Source organism: Mytilus edulis, chromosome 7, assembly GCF_963676685.1.
Source record: "Mytilus edulis chromosome 7, xbMytEdul2.2, whole genome shotgun sequence".
In the NCBI taxonomy this organism is placed as follows: Eukaryota; Metazoa; Mollusca; class Bivalvia; order Mytilida; family Mytilidae; genus Mytilus; species Mytilus edulis.
The window spans coordinates 86,614,563-86,638,388 of NC_092350.1; the positions used below are offsets into that span (position 1 = coordinate 86,614,563).

A 23,826-nucleotide genomic window follows, 5' to 3' on the forward strand; every position below is an offset into this window, starting at 1 on the left:
CTATTGCATATAGTATAAGAAAAACAGACCAAAACACAAAAACTTAACTATAACCACTGAACCATGAAAATGAGGTCAAAGGTCAGATGACACCTACCAGTTGGACATGTACACCTTACAGTCCTTCCATACACCGAATATACTAGACCTATTGCTTATAGTATCTGAGATATGGACTTGACCACGAAAACTTAACCTTGTTCACTGATCCATGAAATGAGGTTGAGGTCAAGTGAAAACTGTCTGACAGACATGAGGACCTTGCAAGGTAAGCACATACCAAATATAGTTATCCAATTACTTATAATAAGAGAGAATTTAACATTACAAAAAATCTTAACTTTTTTTTCAAGTAGTCACTGAACCATGAAAATGAGGTCAAGGACATTGGACATGTGACTGACAGAAAGTTCGTAACATGAGGCATCTATATACAAAGTATGAAGCATCCAGGTCTTCTACCTTCTAAAATATAAAGCTTTTAAGAAGTGAGCTAACACCGCCGCCGCCGGATCACTATCCCTCTGTCGAGCTTTCTGCAACAAAAGTTGCAGGCTCGACAAAAATCATCAGACCAGAACAAATTTCAAACTTAAACGGTAGTTTTTCATGATGAAACAATACACCAAATATCAAATCAATATATCCAAGCATGAAGAAAAAATGTGGAGTACGACTGGCTGGACTAACGGATGGACAGACAGACAGACAGATGGATAGAGTGCAGACCTGATGTCCCCTTAACATTAGTCGGTAGGTGACTATATAAATGACAAAATGATAACATAAGAACCATGTTTGATTCCGTTCGACTTTGTGTATTTAGAGAAGAAAGTTCATGCTGCGCAATCTTTATTTTGTTTTGTAATTTGTAGATTGTTTTCTATTGTTTATTTTTGCCATGACGTTGCCATTTTGTATTTGAATTATAAGTTCTACTCTTTTTTCTATATTAGAAAAATAAATTCAATTGGTCATTATCAAACTATTGTTAATTTTTTTATGTTTATCTTAATTCAAAAGTTTACCAATCATTTTCGAAAATGTGATAATTTGCTTTTAATTCTCGTTATCAATAAGTGTCTTATACTCATTGGCACATATACGTTTTTATAATGATTAAGATTATAACCCAATGTTGACTGCTGTACCCATATCTTTGACATTTCTACCCATTATGTCTGGGTTTTTTCACACATCGTTTTCAATATAATGAAATTTTAACGACTGTCATACAAGTGAGAGGTTTAGCTAGCTATTTAACCTCCATTTCCTACATAAAAAAAGCCCGTACCAAGGCAGGAATATGGCATTTGTTGTCAATTCGTTTTATATGTCTGTGCTTTTGATTTTGCCATTTGATTAGGGACTTTCTGTGTTGAAATTTCAACGGAGTTCTTTTTTTTTCATTTTAAGCCATGGCGTTGTCGGTTTATTTTCGATATATGAGTTTGACTGTCCCTCTGGTGTCTTTTCTTCAAGTTATATATTTTGATTGCAACAGAGTATCGTTTTACTAAAACTTTAGATGTAAAAACAAACACCAGTCATGTTTAGTGTAACGAAAAGCTTTTATTCACAAGAAACAATTTGTCAAAAATATGGATCAATTGTGCACGCGGTTTGTACAATCAAAATAGAAACAATTCAGCAAGCTTTTATTTACATGGTAAAACTTGTCAATTGCTTGCAAAAATAACACGATCTACAACAAGAGGGCAAAATAATCAGGTACAGTGGAACACAATGATATCATCTTTATGGTACAATTTGACGGATATATTTAATTATACAATCTACAACATTACTACGATATACATGATTGTTAATCAAAATTACAATCCGATAAACTTCAACAAGTTCTCGAAAGTTAATGAGCTTGCTATAAAAATACAGAATGAAATTGTGCATTAGGACTTTGTCTTTTTCACAAAGTCAATATGATTGGATCATCATCTAGTCTAAGTGTTATACGGTTCAGTTGCTGTATGAAGGGATAAGAAAAAACAATTAATTAATCATTTTCTATGAGTGTTGTGTTGTTCTTAATATAATTGACAATAGATATAGGAAGATGTGGTGTGAGTGCCAATGAGACAACTCTCCATCCAAATAACAATTTAAAAATTAAACCATTATAGGTTAAAGTACGGCCTTCAACACGGAGCCTTGGCTCACACCGAACAACAAGCTATAAAGGGCCCCAAAATTACTAGTGTAAAACCATTCAAACGGGAAAACCAACGGTCATTTTTCATGTTTTTACTTTTGTCAATACATGGCTGGATATATTTGAAAAAAAAACCACCAAGCCGGTTAGATTTTTTAAATAGTATTATTTGTACGTAAAATTCCACGAAAACCTGAAAAATTAATTCCACATTTCTGTACATTTCCTACAATTGCAATAATAAATTTAAACCCGTAGTAATACTGTAATGGCTAGATTTGGACAAAAAATTAGAATACATCTTCAGTCGCTTCGATTATAATATGTAAACGATTCGAACTACACTCGTCATTAAGGATGTACTTAGGTGAGGGTAGGTGAAAATTTAAAACAATCAAGAATTTAAAATTGATACTATAAGTCGGTAGAGCAATCGTAAAGGATAAAAATAAGCTAAAAATATTGATAGGTCGATCATGGTCCTCCTTTTTGAGATATTTGAGATTTAAAATTTTGTGAGAAAAGGCTCACTCGGACTTTTACTTTATATTTGCAATAGTATTATTTGGGTCTCAAAACAAAACAAAGAATATCAAGAATCTTCTAAAATTTTAAAGACCTTTCATGAGCTATTAGGTTTTAAATGAAAAAAGAAATGGGTGTTACGGGGCAAACTATTTTACCTGTTATTGTATGTAAAAACACCAAGGAGTCCGAACATTTGACACGAATTCCTAAATCTCACTTAAGAACGTCCTTAAAGACGCTCAAGTTCAAGCTTTTAAATATAAAAATCTTTCAAATATGCCATAACACGTCATTTACAGATAAAAACAAAATATTCTAAGATGTAGGTGGCTGCATTCGTGTGCAGTCTCAAACTTTATATTTGTTATGCTTTATCATTAAATACACCATATATTTATAAATTATGACTGAACACAAGTACAAACACTTCCAACAATTTTTAAGGGTCTTACTTTGCCTACTCCGAATCCATTCTGATTTGTCAGTATACAACTCCATTTTATAGTCTTATCATCTTGGTTTTATCCTCATAATTTATATTCATATGAATATTACCAGCCAGAAGACAATAACAGGGGTGATATCATTTGTTCCCTCAAATTTATACACAGCCAAGCGAAGTGAATGATGTAAGGTTCTGTTATATAAAATAAACTTAAAGGTTTTGTAACTAATTTTTCTTCTGAAAAAGTTTTTTAAAGAGTGTTGTAACTTTTCCTTTTTTCTGCTCTTCAACTTCATCCTGTTTGATGTATTTCTTCACTCCAACCGTTTTAATGATTTCCTCCAAACATCTAGCGCCTCTTCCGACATTTACGAGAGCTTGGACCAATACACGTATGGTTGGCCTCACTTTCTCATCTATTCTCCACTGGAATAATATTTCTTTACATTGAGCAACTAAATTCCTCCCATTGTTGTACTGAATGGCGTCTAATGCTGTAATAGGTAATCCTAATTCTATACCCAGTTGGAAGGATAAAACACCAAGTACTTGTGCTAGTTCATCAAGTATTTCATCTGTCGGAATTAAATCCATGTTTTCGTCACTTATATCTGTAAACATCACAACCATTAGACACATACACCTTAATGCTTAATGCTTAACACACAGATATTTTACTGTTTGTTACTAAAGTATGGTCAATATTTTAATCACAGGTTTTTGGAAATACGTATAAAAATGTATGTGTAAATAAACCGTACCTTGACCTATGTTGGTTTACATTTATGAATTGTGACTTGGATGGAGAGTTGTCTCATTGCCACTCATACCACATCTTCCTATGTCTATCATCTTTGATACAAATAATGACAATTGATTATGTGCCTGACGCGCGTTCCGTCTACAATGACTGATCAGTGACGCTCGAGTAAAAAAATGTTCAAAGGATTAATGATACATGGGTGCAAGTCATTTTGGGCCATAGGCAAATTGGACCAACTACAATTTAAAGCAACGGTAGTATACCGCTGTTCAAAAGTCACACATCGAATGAGAAAAAACAAATTCGGGTTACAAACTTGAATAACCGAGGAAATCATATCTACTATAAGAGGATAACAATGGAACACCAGAAACAATGGAGTATAACAAAAACAACGCCAATGCTACATACACAAAACGAACTATTTAATTATAATCGCCTTATTCCTGACATGGTACATGACATTTTAAGAAAAAATGGAGGATTGAACTTGTATCCCGCTTATCAAAGTAACTTGGTTACCCCACACTATTACGTGACAGGAATAAAGCACAAAAAACCCACAAGAAACTCCAGGATATAGAAACACATGACTAAACAATACAATAGTATTACCAATGTTATTTCAACTGATCGGGCGGAGCTAGGTTTTAATTTGCATAAGGACAGTCTATTTGAAGATGTGTGTGATAAGGATGATTGCCGTTATAATTATTACTGATTTATAATCACCTATCAGTGTCATCAAAGGAATTTACCAAAGAATTACTGGACACTTCATTGATGAGTTTATCCTAATACACCTGTCTATAGATGGACTGGTTTATTATGAGCGAACTGGTTAAACTCCGCCCAGTCAAGTGAAATAAATCGAGTAATACATTTCTACAAATAGACCACAGAATAACAACACAGACGTAAATTATATAAAGACCACTCAAGTCAACTTGGACCGTATATAAAGACCACTCAAGTCAACTTGTACCGTATATAAAGACCTCTCAAGTCAACATAGACCGCATATAAAGACCACTCAAGTCAACATAGACCGTATATAAAGACCAATCAAGTCAACTTGGACCGTATATAAAGACCACTCAAGTCAACATGGACTGTAAATAAAGACCACTCAGGTCAACATGGACCGTATATAAAGACCACTCAAGTCAATTTGGACCGTATATAAAGACCACTCAAGTCAATTTGGACCGTATATAAAGACCACTCAAGTCAACATGGACCGTATAATGTATGTGTGTTACATGATATAAGTTTGTGACATGATATAACATCTGTTTGTCACGTGATATAAATCTGTTTGGCACATGATATAAGGTATGTTTGTGCCTTGTATAAGTTTGTCAAATGATATAAGGTATGTGTGTCACATGATATAAGTTTGTCACATGATATGAGGTCTTTTTTTGACACATGATATAACATCTGTTTGTCACATGTTATAAGTCAAAACTTATATTTAACTGATAAAATTTCACACTCTTTATCGTTAGTTTTAGTTTTGTAGTTGAGGAGGAAGACAGCTATTAGTTAATGCATAATTAATTAGGTAACACATATCTTGTATTGATAACAATTTTAAAAAGAAATCATTAGAATACATACCGCATTGAACTTTTCTGATTCGTTTGACCTACAAAATTAGATTAAAATCAAATAGATACTGCAAATTAATTGAATATATTTGATCAGCAATTATTTTCGAATGTGTAAAAAAAAAAACACTCTTGATTCACAAAATGAGTTGTCTAGGATAGCTTATCTTTTTTTGTATATCAAAAGGAATCTGATTCACGAAGATTAATAATACGCAAATCTTTTATCCTCTTGTCTGTCAAGTAAAGTTCAACTTTGTTTTTGTCTGGCTTTATAAATATTTTGATATTAGCGTCACTGATGAGAGTTATGTAGACGAAACGCGCGTCTGGCGTACTAAAAGAGGGACGAAAGATACCAAAGGGACAGTCAAACTCATACATCGAAAATAAACTGACAACGCCATGGCTAAAAATGAAAAAAAAGACAAACAGACAAACAATTGTACAAATGACACAACATATAAAACTAAAGAATAAACAACACAAAAACCCACCAAAAACTAGGGGTGATCTCAGGTGCTCCGGTAGGGTAAGCAGATCCTGCTCCACATGTGGCACCCGTCGTGTTGCTTATGTGATAACACATCCGTTAAATAGTCTAATTCGGTAGGTCACATTCATTAAAGAAAAAGGGATTGAAGTTACGACGTAATGAACATATCCGATATCATTTGTGAAACGGTTATTCCATTACGGTCAACCAACTCGTGATGGCGTCCCTAAAATTTACGAAGGGATGATTTCAACTTCACCATTGGGAACTCTTGGTTTAATACTTCCTTGTGAGCAGCAACCCTCTATCAAGAAAATCATGATAGGAAATGCAAGCACGGGAATATCGTATTAATTGGGAGATATATACCCCGTCTTTTTTTTATGAAGCAAAGCAATATCAACTATTTCAATTTGTCTTTTAGTTTAGAATGTGGAATACTTGTGTAAAGCGTAGAAAAGTCAAATGTGTTTAAGTATCTACATCTGATTCACGCCACCTCTAGAATAGACAGTTTCACAATAAATTTGAAGCTCGTCTTTGATTGCTGATAAAATAGATGTTTATAATTTAGAAAAAGGTTTCGTGGAGTACTTGGAAGACCCAGCAATATACCGTTGTTTGTAAGGACACTTATGTAGTTTAGGTATCCAATACAGTGATGGAAGATCCAGCTCTTCATCTTGGCTTGAAATTCCAAAGGAACATAGAACATACCTATGATTATCCAGGATTTCCTCTTTGTTAAGTGTCGTGAGGGTTTATGTTGAGTTTGAAAGTGAATTGTCAATACCGAATTCGTTTATCAAGCAATTAATGTAATGAGTTTTACACACAAAAGCGATGTTATTTGGGCTTTAAATTATAATCCTGGTACCTTTGATAACTATCAACAGTTTTGGCTGCTAGATACAACTTATTATCACATTGACCTATTTTGTCTGTTTGGGTTGCTCACACAATCTTTGTGAATAAAACAGAACGATGAACACGGATCACAAAAATTGGAGGTTTATCTAGCTGTAAAACATGTTTTTTCTATCATTTTCTGTAAATAATGACTGTGCCAAGTCAGAAATATTACAGTCGTTTTACTTTTTCTGACATAGCTTCTTTACCGGATATAACATATGTGTACATGTAGTTGGTTTCATCTCTGTTACTTTACCTGACACAACATATGCGTAGTAAGTTTCAACTTTGTTACTTTACCTGACACAACATATGTGTTGTTAGTTTCATCTCTGTACCTTTACCTGACATACCATATGTATTGTTAGTTTTATCACTGTTACTTTACCTGAAACAGCTTATGTGTTGTTAGTTTCATCTCTGTTATTTTACCTGACACAACATATGCGTAGTAAGTTTCAACTTTGTTACTTTACCTGACACAACATATGTGTTGTTAGTTTCATCTCTGTTTCTTTACCTGACACAGCGTATGTGTTGTTGGTTTCATCTCTGTTACTTTATCTGACACAACATATGTGTAGATAGTTTTAACTCTGTTACTTTACCTGACACAACACATGTATAGTTAGTGTCATCTCTGTTACTTTACATGACACAACATATGTGTTGTTAGTTTCATCTCTGTTACTTTACCTGACATACCATATGTATTGTTAGTTTTATCACTGTTACTTTACCTGACACAACATATGTGTTGTTAGTTTCATCTCTGTTACTTTACATGACACAACATATGTGTTGTTAGTTTTATCTCTGTTACTTTACCTGACACAACATATGTGTAGTTAGTTTCATCTCTGTTACTTTACATGACACAACATATGTGTTGTTAGTTTCACCTCTGTTACTTTACCTGACAATACATATGTGTTGTTATTACATCTCTGTTACTTTACCTGACAATACATATGTGTAGATAGTTTTATCTCTGCTTCTTTACCTGACACAACATATGCGTACCTATTTTTATCTCTGTTACTTTACCTGACACAACTTATGTGTAGTTAGTTTCATATCTGTTAAAGCTTTTGCTATGTTGCTGAATTTTCCTGAACATTGTTCTCTCCAGTTTACCAGTATCCTATACTTGACAATCTGAATATAATCAGGATTATTCCTTTCAAGTTCATCCCATTCTTGGAAACTCATACCAAGACGTATGGCTAACTCTTTTATGATGACATCATCACATCGTGATGCAAATCTTTGAAGTTCAACGTCACTTGGTATCTGATTTAAGGCACCTTCTTGTAAACCTATATATGTAAAAATGAATGTTTATACAGTGAATCAAACATCTTAAGGATGGTTGATTATTGTTAAACAAACACGAGTTTGCTTACTCAATTCAGTTAAACATGTAATATTACTTGTATTTTCTAAGAGAAGAGTTCATTTTACATAAAATAAATAATAACAGACTATGTTTTGTACTGCCATTTACAAAAGAAGTTAATGTTCAGCATTTATAGAGTACACAATTCTCTTAGTATTCACTATATTCAGTATTCACTAGTGACATGCGCTAAGACGTATTTGAACTATTGGAATACTCTCAAATTCTAATAAATGATCTAAAATTCCGTCATGCAGCTGTTAGTTTGTATTGGTTTAAATGAGGGTTTGTAGCGGTGGTTTCGAAACTTAAATTGAACAGAAAATGAAGTTTTGAAAGGGGTAATGTATCAAACTTCGTGCGAATGTGATGAATACCTACCCGCTTTTGTATAAATGGCAGCAAGTCATTAATAGAGACATCATACAGAGTAGATTATGTATAATGATGATGACCATGACTGCGTCTACGTCGAGGAGTACAGTTGAAAATATTCATGACATTCACCGAGCTACACGAAGGAATATATATAATACCTATACCATCAATTTTGTCATTGCAACCATATGTGTTGCAGTTCCCAACTGTCTAATCCAGTAGTCCTCTTTTGGTCTACGGAGAGACGTTGCAAGATGAGGATTGTTCGAGTTGTGGTATATATGCGAACTGTCATAGTAACGATGGAATGCTCAGACTGATTAAAATGCTGATAAAATATGTCGTTTGCATTGAAGTTAATTTCTGATCTATGACCGCACATAAATTTGTTTAGCCTTCATTCCGTTTCACCGAAGTATACCAATCCGCAAAAGTTACACTCTGATCCGTAGACGACATTAATTTTATCGATTTACAATTCAAATCATCGTAACTTCTGGTAAAATATGACTTCTTAGTAAAATTGCTATAGTGAATTGAGCATCTGTTATTAAAAAGTTTTGCCGCCTTTGGTATCACATTTCCAAACAATGTTGTTCAGTCATCAAAATCCAAAATATCTTAAAGAAGACCTGAACATGGCTGTATATGTGTTATATTGATATTGTCACTATCATGATGATTTGAATGAGTCATGTTTGAGATATTAGATATGTCTGGTGATGAGGGGACACCTGCCGTATCAGACGACCCTGTGTCCATGGTGACGTTTGTTTCTGACCTTTTTTTACTGGGCGACGTCCGAACAAGTATCCTGTTAGATCTTAAATTCATGCAATTTTGTTACTGCGCAGATGATGTCCCCAGGGATAAAATGTCCACCAGCAGAGACGCCAACCCAGTGGTTATAAAAGAGGGACGAAAGATACCAAAAAATCAGTCAAACTCATCAATTGAAAATAAATTGACAACGCCATGGCTAAAAATCAAAAAGACAAACAAACAGACAATAGTACACACGACCTAACATAGAAAACTAAAGAATAAGCAACACGAACACCACTGAAAACTCAGGGTGATCTCAGGTGCTTAGCGTGTTGACGCACTGGGTCTCGTTTCTGAGTTAATTGCATTCTCTCAGTTTTTGTTGACCTTGGTCTTGGTTGATTTCGAAAAATTTTCACATCGATACACTACTGACATTTTTATTCGTCAGATTATAAAGACAAAACAAATCCTTTCCAAAAGTAACACGACGATACTCTTTAATTACTATACATCACAACCAAGACATGGCCTTGTATGATGAAACCCATGCTAAACGAGGGGAATGGGGGGAGGGGCTGTTAGATTGTGCAGGACAAATATACATATATTTTTTTTTCTGAAAAGAGACATTACTGATATTGACTCATCTTATGAGAGGGTTACGCTTTCTGCATGATTTGATCGTTCCTATGGGTGCCTATTGCAAGGCAACATCTCTGTTCTTATCAAACAAACCCCAGTCAAAATCCGTGTCCTTTTTCTGAGTCAATCAAGTGCAGACTTACCTATTTGATTTATAATCAATATGTTCTCGTCCTAAATACGCGTGAAACATTTTCTACTAAACACAAACAAACAACAATCAGTAAATCAAACATATCCTTTTTCTCTGTTCCATACATCTTCGCTTGCCAAGGGCCATGATCCACTTCGATCCTCTCCACCCTTGGCGGACTGAGATAGAATTTCGGAGACACAAGGTTATTATTGTCATCGGTTGCAGTCGAAACTGGCTGCATCCAACAAAAAGCGCATATAGCATGATAAGTGTAAATGTAGAAGGTGTCAGTAAACAATTGCCATGTGCTTATTTTGCAACAAGTCTTTACATCCCTAAACATACAAATATATCTAGTGACAATTTGAATGTTTTAATCAACTTATAGAAGTTCCTGTGTATGTTTCTTGTACATATACATGAATGTCAACGGATATTTTCGTTTTCTGTTTTACCAAGTGTTTAGTATCTAGACGCTACCGTGTTTTTACCTCAAAATTGAAGAGTTCAAGTGCAACCATTGGTCAAGAATAATGTATTCGAAATGGGTGTGACTTTAATCTACCGATTGATGGCGCAATATTGTTATCAAAAATGTTGGCTTAATCTGCCAAGGGTGGATAGGAGGGAAGTGGATCGTAACCCTTGGCTAGCGAAGATGTGTTCCAGATATCAAACTTCTAGATTTTTGTAAATTTTGTTCTATCAGAATATCTTGTCATTTTACCATCATGACAACATGGACAAGAAATTCAAAAACTTACAATCTGAAATACAGAGTGAGTACATACAACACAGCATACTTTCAACACAAAAAATAGTTTTTTTCATCAATTTACACCAGAAAGTTAACAGGCAGTTTTTTTTCATATTGAAATGTCAGTGATTTAAAAAAATGACAATAAAATTGAGAATGGAAATGGGGAATGGGTCAAAGAGACAACAACCCGATCACAGAACAGACAACAGGAGAAGGTCGCCAATAGGTCTTCAATGCGAGAAATTCCTACACCTGGAGGCGTCCTTCGGCTTCCTTTAACACATATATATACTTGTTTAGTGATAATGAATGCTATACTAAACTCCAAATTTTACACAAGAAACTAAAATTAAAAATAAAACAAGACTAACAGACGTCAGAGGCTCCTGACTTTGGACAGGCCAAAAATTAATGCGGCGGGGTTAAACATGTTTATTAGATCTCAACCCTCCCCTATACCTCTAGCCAATGTAGAAAAGTAAACGCCTAACAATACGCACATTAAAATTCAGGTAAAGAGAATGCCGAGTCTGATGTCAAAAAATGTAAAAAATGAAAATAAACAAAATGATAATAATACATGAATAACAACAGACTACTATCAGTTAATTGACATGCCCGCTCCAGACTTCAATTAAACTGATTGAAAGATTATGTCTTCATCATATGAATGTCAGGCACAATCCCTCCCATTAGGGGTTTAGTATCATACCATTCTTACATATATGAGAAGAATATAACCCATGTCATGCCAATAACTGTTTTTTGAATAAATGTGCTTAGTTCCGATGCAAAGACCCTATAAGAGAATCAATATTAAAGCCAAAATATGTTATCTTTAATGACCTGACAACAGTATCGTAACTATATCCTTTCTTAATAAGTCTATCTAAAGGTTTTGTTAGCTTCTGAGGTGAATACTGACATTTTTGTGCTTTATAAAGAATATTACCATAAAGGATTGGATGTGAAATACCTGAAGGTATAAAAAGTCTGCGTGTTGAGTTATATTTACGAATGGTGTCGTTGTTGATGATAGAATTTAGTAAATGTTTTGACTAGTTTGTGATATCGAAAACCCTGATGTAATATTTTTTTCAGTAATACATCAATTTCGCTTCTTAAAATCTAAAACGTTGTTCCATACACGAGCTAATGGTTCAAGTTGAGATATATAAACACCGTAAGATGGTGACAAGGGAACGTCACCATCTAAAATGGATAATTAACGATAAGAAATGAAAAATTATCTCTTATATCATACATTTTAGTATTAAGGGCATACGATACAGTTACAGGGGAGGTAATGACGTTGCTAACGTAAAATGTTATTTTCGCGACGTCAAACTATGACATATCGGGAAAAGATGCTTTTTTCGACTGATTTTTATCATTCAAACTGATTTAATTTGAAAATGAGTGCATGGACCCCTTATTTTTTAAAACGTCAATTTGTTTCATTTTGCAAGGAGATTATGTGACCTAAATTTTATAAAACTCTAAATAGAGGTTTTTTTTTTAATTTTGATAAACATGCAGCACAAAATGAAGTTTGTTCCTCTATTCATGAACATTTGATAAATATGAGTAATTTCTGAATAAAAATTGGATAATTTTTAATGATACTTATAAAATACAGAAATTACCGATTTTTTAACAAAAAAACATTTGATTTATCTTTTAAAAAATAAAGTTATGTCTTTCTTTCAAAAAAGAAAATACGGACACAAATCTGAATTTTGAGCAAATATACAAAATTTCGACCTCATTTTACTCAAAAAGTAGCACATGAAGGTATATTTTTTATTACATATTTGATTTCATCAGGTAAAAAATAGCCTATATGCAAATGTTCATCAACTTGTAAATACAGGTTCAAAACTGTATCGTATGCCCTTCAGCTTTACTTTAATGATATAGATATGAAGATCGAGGAAAGGGCAGTGGTCATTGTAAGCATTAGCTTTATTTAAAGTAAGTTCAACATGATACATTTCTTTAGTATACCTACTGAAGTCGTCATTATTGAGAGCCAATATATCATCCAAATATCAAAAAGTATTATTAAATTTTTGTATCAGATGTTGTTTCGATGGGTCTTTGCTGATTTTTGTCATCAATTGTAACTCATAACAATACAAAAACAGGTCCGCAATAAGCGGTGCACAGTTAGTCCCCATTGGAATTTCGATAACCTGACGATATCCAGAATCTCCAAAGCGAACAAAAATGTTACCGAGTAAAAATTCAAGTGCATATATAGTATCAAAGCATGTCCAATTGACAAAGTTCTTTTGTTTATTGCGAGGCAGTGTGGTATATAGGGTAGAAAAATCAAAACTTTGAACATATTCAAAATCACTAATATAAGCATGTAATTTATCAAGTACTTACAACGAGTTTTTTACTTTCCTAAAGTAATTCTTATTAATTATATAAAATCCCTTGCAACATGTGCAAGGTTCGAAATTTACAAATTGACTTAATAATTAGTCATTTTACAAAATGCTTAATTTTTAAATTTGATGAGAGATAAGAATCCAAATAGTCAGGGTTGCAAAAAAATGTTTGTGGTGGTAATAGTTCAGAATTACATTTATAGATATCTGCATGTGATAAATGTTGTTCTGATCTAATCATAAACTTAGCCTCATGTTGTCTCATTGACACTTATATCACATCTTCCTATATCTATATAGCTTATATATGTTTTACATTATTGTTTCTAATCTTGTAGTATTTATCTTAAAAAATATCTGACCCACTAGAAAACCTTACATTTTAGATATTTGATTTATAATATATGATAGAATATCTATTATTCAAAAATGTTTTGAATTGAATAACAATAATGCTCAGTTTGGTAATAATCACTAAATGTTTTTACCTTGACAGTCCATTTCACATTGTTCTTTTGTCTGAAAAAAAACGTGGTGGTAATGAATTTATCAATACAAAATCATGGGTTGTATTTTTAAGCATGGGGAACTCAGCGGTGAAACACTTAATGTTGTATGTATTTACTAAATTTCATACAATATTTTAGCCCCTACAACACTTTTGCATATAATTCCCGACAAGGCTTCAAAGGATGTAATTTGTAAAGTATTTATAAACATATTGAGCCATATGTTTGATAATGTCGAAAAAGAGTATTTACCCTGCAATGTTAGGTATACTGGTGTGGCTGTTTTGAAGAAAAAGTACAAAATACTAAGATTTAAAGATTGCAGACCAATCTAATATACAAGGAAGAGATGAAAAAAAAATCAAGAGAAGAAATCCCTGTTTCATTTAGTCTACATACTGTACATACCTGATCTTACATAAGTTAAATAGGATCTATATTTACCTGATCTTGATTCCAAATATTCCACTTGTCTTTAGTATGTACAATCTTATGTTCCTCACAGATCCATTCATCAGTTGTCAATGCTGCCTCTTCAGTGACATGGCATTCTAACCTGGAGCATGCATATTCTATGTGGAAGGGTAGTTTTTGCCTGCTAGAGGAGACTGTGGACTTATAAAAATCTGAGATTCTCTCTAATGTTGTGAACACGCATTCCTTGATACCAGTGGCAATATCTGGAACGATCAGTCCATTGGAGGTTTCATGGACTATGTAGAGCAATATCTTGTTACCTTCAACACACACTACAATATCATGTGCTTTATCGAATGATAAACCAACGAATCCTGAAAACAGGAGTTGTTTTTCTTCATATGTCTTCACAGTCCACATACTGAGACATGCGCTAATGAGACGATTCGGTAAGGCTGGTGGTATGATTGTCCCTTTGAAAACAAAAGCTAGACTGATGGCTTTCTCTGGTGTGCATTCATGGGTCATGAATCTTGTGTCATTTCTTTGAGTGAGCATACAGGGAACAAAGAAGTTTTCCACTGGTAACCGACTTCCCGTATTAGTATCATATCTACGCTGCTCTGATAGAATATCAAGGTGGATAAGCATATCAAATATGAACTCTTTGTAGGGTGATATCTTATTGAAATGCTTTTGTTCCCAAATAAGATACAGATCTTTTCTTTGTATTATTCCACTTCCTGACATCCTTTCGAAAGTATTTCTAATAAGGCCTTTCTTTGGCCAGAAGGCAATATCTGTAAAGTAAAATTTAAACAACTAAAAAAGTTTTAAACAAATCTTATGATAAAAAACGAGCTCAAAGCACAAAAAGAAAAAAATCATTTGAAGGAAATAATTTTGTGACCTCTAAAAAGAGTTTACTAATGATGTCGGGACATACATGTGACTAATTTGTAAATCTTGTCTTGCTGATTATGTCGGCTTTTTTTGTTTCCATCTTTCTTTTATACTTTTTAACTAAATATGCAAAGATTTAAAACAAAAGACTGTTATCATTTGCCATTTAAGGGCACTCACTCCTATAAAAAAACGTCTGACAGTTTTTACAGAATAGCTTATTACAAGATATCAACCTTTTGATAATGTTTGGCACTGTCATATTTTCTCTCTATTCATTTTCATTACAATAAACAAAGCTTGCATTTCGTCCCTATGTTCAATCTTTAAACCCGTTTAAAAAATATATATACTCTAATAACACTGATAATGACTTTGGTCTAATTTGTTTAAGTTTTGCTAAGAGGTTACAAACATTACGATGATGTTTTGTATAGGTAAACGAACAACAAATAGTGAGAAAAGAGGTGAACAAGGGATACTAAACAGATCTACAAATTAACAAACATAACAGATTGCATTAAAAGTAAAAAGAATACATTGTTGACAATATAATGAAATTTTATGCAACTGTCAGGAATATGACTGTATTCGATTCGTCTGATGTGTTGCAGCTTTTGATTTTGACATTTAATAAAAGACTTTCCGATTTGAATTTTTATTGAAGTTCAGTACTTTTGTTATTTAACTTTTTAGTTCAAAAAAGCACATTCATGATTTATCAATGATATTTGAAATGTGATTTTAATTTTCGAATTGGGTGGATAATTTTTTTAGTGTTTCTGTACTTTTTGTTATAACAGAATTGAAACGTTTACAGTCAACAGAAAGACTTGTCAATCTAGTTAGACATCATATTCTGACTCGAAGCGTTCTAGTTATAACCCATACTCTTGATGCGTACTAGAAAATGGCAAATATCAATGTTCATGTATTTAGTTTGACTAAATTTGGGGTTCGAGTCAAACTTGATACTACAATTAATGACTTTATTGTAGTTTTTAATTTTTTTGGTTAAATACAAATATTCGAGATCTCATATTGATAAAAAAAATTGGTAATATGCAGTTTATTCTTATACAAACTACAGGGATGACCTGATCATTAAGATAAAGGCAGAAAGTAGGAAGATCTTAATGTTCTGATCATGTTTGATCTACTTCTATTTTCCCTATCTATTATACGTAAAGATATTGAGACCATTAACACATGTGAACCTTATGTATAATTTTGCAGCCATTTGAATGACTGACAGCAGCGATACAAGCACAACCTCTTTAGAAAAGATACTCCAATGAACATTTGGTTGCAACTGTTTTAGTAGTTTCAGAGAAGAACATTTTTGACATCAAGAAATGGCAATTGTCAGGTGATCAAGTCTTTGTTTCACTGCTTTTTGTATCTGTGATTGTGTATATGTAAGGCCTTTTATCTTAAAACTTTCATTTGTACACCTTCAAACATCATATCCAGTATTATAATTGGTTGATTTATGAGTCTGTGATTGAGAATTTTTCTAGAAAGTTTTAGAACTGCAAATATTTTAGTTTTGACAGTCTTTTGAATTGTTTTGACAATTATCTAGCCTAATTAAAAAAGAAGATGTGGTATGATTGCCAATGAGACAAATTTCCACAAGAGACCAAAATGACACAGACATTAACAACTATAGGTCACCGTACGGCCTTCAACAATGAGCAAAGCCCATACCGCATAGTCAGCTATAAAAGGCCCCGATATGACAATGTAAAATAATGAGATTATTAGCATATTATATAGACACCTGGCTGTGTTTGATGGCCATGGAGAATATACAAGTGGATAGTATATCATATAATACCTGTAACAAAGGATCTCATCACTTCGACTAGAAGCAGCGGACTGATGATCACATAACCTTTCAACTGTGGGGTATCGAAATAGACTAATTTCCCCAGTGAGTGGTGAAATTGTAGAAAATCTCTCAGCTCTTCATTTGACAAGACGGACACCTTGCTGATGGAATTCAATTCTTCAACTTCTCTCAATAACAATACTTGTTTCCCCTTTGATACCAAATTAGCAATCTCAAGTTCAAGAGGAACAGAGGCATTGGGCATTGACTCTCCCCAACATGGATGTTGAAAGGTAAGATCTGTGATTGCTGTCTTAAGGACATCGATCTCCGGATCTGTTTTGTCTGTGGCATTGACAAATATTTGGTTGTCGATGACCAGATGTCCTCGTCCTTCATGGTCTTTAAATAACTTTTCTACTCCACTATATAACTCGGCACGCCGTGTTTCAATATCTTCCTATTAAACAATACAGAAGAACAGAGAGTAATAAGATTTTAAGGTGAGATGCAATGTATGCACTGCCTTAGTTCATGTAAAACTAAGTTATCAGTGAATCCAGTAATCCAAAATAAAAAGTTGATGATTTTAGACATGTTTAATACTCATGAACAATTAAAAGAAAAAACTAAATAAAGGCGTGCAAAATGACAGCAAACCGTTTATTGGTTGTTCATGTAAAACAATTATTTCATGGGTCCAACTCCTAAATGCCAAAAAATAGAATATTCAACGAAACAACATATTGAGATTGCAATGTGATTACATAAAACTATGGTAAGTGTTCTTAGTAATTGCACAAACATTGATATAAAGTGTTATTTTCCTATGAATCATGGATTAATTCCAAAAAAAAATATCAATGGAATTTTGAATATTTAATTTGACCTCCATACTTTCATTACGAACAACATTTTGGAAGGGGGCTGGATATAGAAGTTTTCGCACAGAAACGACATTTTGGTACATTTTCAATACAATCAAAGATCATTGCACGATGACAGTACAAGTGAAATACGTCCATTTTGAAATTGATGTCCATCATTAAAACGTAAGTTATTGAACCGAAAAACAACTCGGGGTTTTCGATTTGTTGATAAAATCCTATCTTCAAAGTCTGTAATAAATTCTTGATTTTTAAATATTTGAACCTTTAGCATCAGTGAAGAGGCATTCTAATGCAATAAAATTGAGAATGGAAATGGGGAATGTGTCAAAGAGACAACAACCCGACCAAATCAAAAACAACAGCAGAAGGTCACCAACAGGTCTTCAATGTAGCGATAAATTCCCGCACCCGGAGGCGTCCTTCAGCTGGCCCCTAAACAAATATATACTAGTTCAGTGATAATGAACGCCATACTAATTTCCAAATTGTACACAAGAAACTAATATAAAAATAATACAAAACTAACAAAGGCCAGAGGCTCCTGACTTGGGACAGGCGCAAAAAAGCGGCGGGGTTAAACATGTTTGTGAGATCTCAACCCTCCTACTATACCTCTAACCAATGTAGAAAAATAAACGCATAACAATACGCACATTAAAATTCAGTTCAAGAGAAGTACGAGTCTGATGTCAGAAGATGTAACCAAAGAAAATAAAGAAAATGACAATAATACATAAATAACAACAGACTACTAGCAGTTAACTGACATGCCAGCTTACGTTTGTAACGTTCATTTTGATTGGATAACGTCACTTTCTTACATGGCATCAATTGACAATTGATGCTATGGGACATACGTTTAAGCGCAGACGGCATATGACAGATTTTAAATACATGTTTTAACGTTGTTTTCTGTCAGTTTCATTAGAATGGAGATAACAATATTGTATTTTAAGCTCTGACGGCATCAATTTGGGATTTGATGGTCGCAAATACCCGTTTACTGTCTCCGCTAACACGTCACCAGTTCACTTAATTTGCGACCATCAAATCCCCAATTGATGCCGTCGGAGCTTAAAATACAATACAGTTATCTCCTAATTGTAGAAATGTGCATCTGATCTGGTGCAATCAAATTAATGCTGTCAGATCTTGTATAGATATTCTCAATAATCCTAAATTTGCCTTTTTCTGTTATATTCTAACAACAAACATGCCTTAATTTCAATCTACTGCTGTGATTCTGACCTTTGACTGAAACGATGCTTCATTCTCAATTGATCTAATATTTGTCCAAACATTTGTGTAACATATTTGTTTTACACAAATTTATTTACCTTAAGTTTGGATTATTATTAAACAACTTCCCCCGAAAAAAGAAAGAATATTTTGGACATATCAAGCAAATGATAAAGGTTTGACGAATGATTGAAAGATTTTACATATAAGTTTAACTTCATTGTAACTTATGCAACAAAGGTACGACGTGTTTTGCTCATTCGGAGCACTATCTACCAAAGCTAATGAAACTTTATAACAAACAGTATTGACTTCAAAAGTGGTTACCTCCAACTAATTAATTCACAAATGTTAATGCATAAACCACACAACAGTTAGTAATATCACTTCTGCAACCTTGTTACAGTAGGGACAGTAGTAATTATGAATTATCCAATTATAAAACAATAAATTTTTCAAGAAAATGTTATTTGAGTTTCTCCTTACAGCTGGACAACCATTTTGCCAACTTGACCAATTTGCATTATTACACACCAAGTAGTTTCTTTAATTTGATAATTTATTATTTGTACCTCACTTCTCAGTATTAACGGGATGGTATTACAAAATATGAACTATTTAGACCACTCGATCACCAAAGCCCTTCTAATACTAAATTATCGGCAAACATCAAATGAACAAGTTCGATTGACAGCTTGCAATTTCATTTTCATTGATCATGTGCTGAATTGTTAGTGAAAATAAGTGATGTAAAGAATACCATATGCCATTATCTGACGTGTCTGTATATTAGTTAGCATTAGTTCACTTACCTTTGGTACTTTGTCTTTATGGGTTGCAACAAACAAAATCTTTGGAATTCCTGTATATACTGCCTTACAATAGGTAAGGATACAGTTGACCCAGTGTTGTAAAAAAACTGAAAATACAATATATCTCTTACTTCCAGTTATATGGATTTTCGGGATAAATAGCTGGCTTGAGTTTGCAATATCGATATTGGTTTCTAGTAATTCCTTGTGCTTTTTGTCTGTTACTAAATACATAAAATGTTCTTTTATTTTTAAAGGTTATTGCCATTTCAAAGTGAGTTCTCTGACTTAATGTCACTATGAATTCAATGTTGATCACTGCCCATATCACCAAGTTAACAATATGTTATTTTCCAATGAATCATGGATTAATTCCAAAAAACCATCAATGGAATTTAGAATATTTAATTTGACCGAGTTTTATGCTAAAGCAATGTTGTTGCTAATGCAATAAAGATTCATTCATTCATTCATTCAATACCTTGCGAACCCCATTTGATTGAAATATATTAAAGATCGCGATTCCAAACACCTGTTTCTCTCTGGATTTTTCATTTTGTATAAAAGCTTCCGTCTGTCAGCATGTTTCATCATTGATTTCCATCCTCTTACTTACACCCTCTGGTTCAATCGATGAATTTAGAATTCGTATGATCAGTTAACAACAAAGTTCATGTTTTAATGATTTGTAAGTCTTGAACGTGTTATATGTTTATATTAATAATAGTTATCAAAGGTACCAGGATTATAATTTAGTACGCCAGACGCGCGTTTCGTCTACATAAGACTAATCAGTGACGCTCATATCAAAATATTTATAGAGCCAAACAAGTACAAAGTTGAAGAGCATTGAGGATCCAAAATTCCAAAAAGTTGTGCCAAATACGGCTAAGGTAATCTATGTCTGGGATAAGAAAAGCCTTAGTTTTAAAAAAAATCAAAGTTTAGTAAACAGGAAATTTATAAAAATGACCACATCATTAATATTCATGTCATCACCGAGGTGTTGACTACTGGGCTGGTGATACCTTCGGGGACGAAACGTCCACCAGCAGTGGCATCGACCCAGTGGTGTAAATAGTTATCAAAGGTACCAGGATTATAATTTAGTACGCCAGACGCGCGTTTCGTCTACATAAGACTCACCAGTGACGCTCATATCAAAATATTTATAGAGCCAAACAAGTACAAAGTTGATTTATAAAATGAATAGTTTCATAATAATACCTGCTGGGGTTGGAGTCATATGCTGCCCTGGAAAGCACAAGACATCAGGAACCTGCTCATGTAATCCTTTGCTTCCATCAAAAACAACAAGAAACAAAGCTCTATAGGTCATGAAGGTCTGGTGTGTTGTATAATAAACATACTGTCCACCAAAATCCCAGAAGATGAGTCTTCCAACTTTCATCTTGTACTTTCCACTCTTTAGGACTTTTTCCATTTTTCTTCTGATTTCATCTATAGTCATCTTTGCTTTCATTTTCTGTTTCAACTGCTGTCGTGATAGAGGCACACTGGAGGACGTCTCCGGTGATAAAGGTATGGCTGATGGGGGTTGGTTAGAGATAGTATCTGATGTGTTTGATGGCAGAGGCAATGCCATAGCTTGTGATTGCTGTAGGACACCTGGATTACCCATGTTATCGTCTTTACTTCCAGCAGGACTAATATCTGATGCTTGATGTTGGTCTAACTTTTCACTTGAATTTGTTCCCTTCTCGTCTCTTGAAGTCATTAAAACCTTATTGTAAACAACATCCATGGCGTTATAACTTCCTATAAGAAGAACAAAAAAGAATTCTAGTATAAAAAAGTTAAAATAAATGCTTAACTTAAAGCGGGTGATTTTCGCGGTGTGTACATTTTCGCTTATTTTCGCAGATAGAACAAAATCGCCAAAATAAATTCCGCCAATTAAAAAGCGCACATGCAATAAAATTGATAAAAGTTTTTAATCCGCCAAAATAATTACTGCCTAAATATTTCGTATACCTTTTTAGATGTCAACCGCGATATTTTACACCCGCTAAAATAATCCGCTATATGGTGTTCTATATGATGCGCTTCTATGGCATTGTACATTAGAGGGTGATAACATTCTATGTGTATATACCAAACCCAGACTACAATAGAAGTAGGAAGATGTGGTAGGAGTGACAAAGATACAACTCCCCTTCCATGTCACAAACGTTAAAAGTAAACTATCATAGCATGTTAAGGTCAAAGTACGAACTTCGACACAGAGCCTTCAATCACACCAAACAGCAAGCTATACAGGGTCTTAACATTGACAACTGTTAAACTATTCAAACAGGAAAACCAACGGTCTAGATATAGGAAGATTTGGTGTGAGTGCCAATGAGACAACTTTCCATCCAAATAACAATTTATAAAAGTAAACCATGATAGGTCAATAATATATATATATATATATATTACCCAGATGCTTCGCAGGGCGCAGCTTTATAAAACCACAGAGGTCGAACCCTGAACAGTTGGGAAAAGTATAGACACAACATTCGAGCTTGATACAGCTCTGAATTTGGGTTGTGATTGAAAAGTTGACACAGCTTAGGTTTCTGACACAGAATAAATATGGTCTAATGAAATTATTTTATTTTGCTTTTGAGCAATACACTAGGATGTTGGATATTAATCTCCTTAAAAAAAAATTAATGAAGAAATTTTCATTTTAATTTCTGAAATCTAAAATGAGCAAAATTGTACCACCCCACCGACAAATATGTATCTCCCTCCCAATTTTATTTTACCTCCCCTTTACCTTATTTCAAAAATAATCTCAATTCAAATTTCTAATGGAGTTCGCAACAATAATTACTCATTTAAATACCTCATTAAATATTAAAATATAAAATGACATACAGTCATGGTTAAAATTAATATTAATCAATAGTAACTAATAACTTTTTTTTACAGCTGATCATCTCAAGACAATCATCATTTCTGTATGCATAATTTTCAAGAAGTGTGAGGGAGGTAATCAAAGTATATATATATATATCACAAGAAACGATAAACAGTTATGAACCACATCAACAAAGACAACTACTGAACATCAGAAAGACTTGCAGCGGGACTAAAAATACCAGAGGGACAGTCACACTCATATATCGAAAACAAACTGACAACGCCATGACCAAAAATAAAAAGACAAAGAGACAAATAATAGTACATATAACAAAACATAGAAAACTAAAGACTAAGCAATACGAACCCCACCATAAACTGAGGTGATTTCGGATGCTTCTGAAGGGTTAGCAGATCCTGCTCCACATGTGGCACCCGTCGTGTTTATTATGTTATTACAAATCCAGTAAAAAGTATAATTCGGTAGGTCACATTCGTGTAAAGGTAAGGGTATTGTAGTTTCGACATAAGGAACATGTCGATATTATCTGTGAAACGGTTATTCCATAACAGTCAACCAACTTGTGATTGCGTCCTTAAACTTTACGAAGGGATGATTTCAACTTCACCATTTGGAACTCATGGTTTAAACAATCTAATAGGTACCGACTTTCACTTTTATAAAGAACAATAGTGTATCATCCTAACATAGAAACACACACTATAAAATATAACAAGAGTGCACACTCTGAAACGTCTCGCCTTCTTTACTAATCATAGATATTATGTTGATAGACCAAATATAAAGCTTTATTACAACTGTCACATAAACTCAACATTAACCCAGAAAACAAAACATTGATCAATGAACCATGAAAATGAGGTCAAGGTCAGATGAACCATGCCAGGCTGACATGTACAGCCAACAATTCTTCAATACAA

General features: G+C 33.6%; 1 protein-coding gene across 1 annotated transcript in view; it reads right to left on the reverse strand.

Moving 5' to 3' along the window:
• Positions 1-2,058: 2,058 nt before the first annotated feature.
• The window catches only part of LOC139482712 (uncharacterized), a 46,127-nt gene continuing 24,359 nt past the window's right edge, over positions 2,059-23,826 (reverse strand). Inside the window, exons 4-11 of the mRNA XM_071266781.1 lie at positions 21,241-21,792; positions 20,014-20,120; positions 17,079-17,532; positions 14,363-15,135; positions 13,898-13,928; positions 7,975-8,246; positions 5,530-5,557; positions 2,059-3,754 (exon numbers count right to left, since the gene is read on the reverse strand). Coding sequence (XP_071122882.1) covers positions 3,369-3,754; positions 5,530-5,557; positions 7,975-8,246; positions 13,898-13,928; positions 14,363-15,135; positions 17,079-17,532; positions 20,014-20,120; positions 21,241-21,792 — 2,603 coding nt within the window. The 3' untranslated portion in view covers positions 2,059-3,368. The remainder of the gene's footprint in view (positions 3,755-5,529; positions 5,558-7,974; positions 8,247-13,897; positions 13,929-14,362; positions 15,136-17,078; positions 17,533-20,013; positions 20,121-21,240; positions 21,793-23,826) is intronic.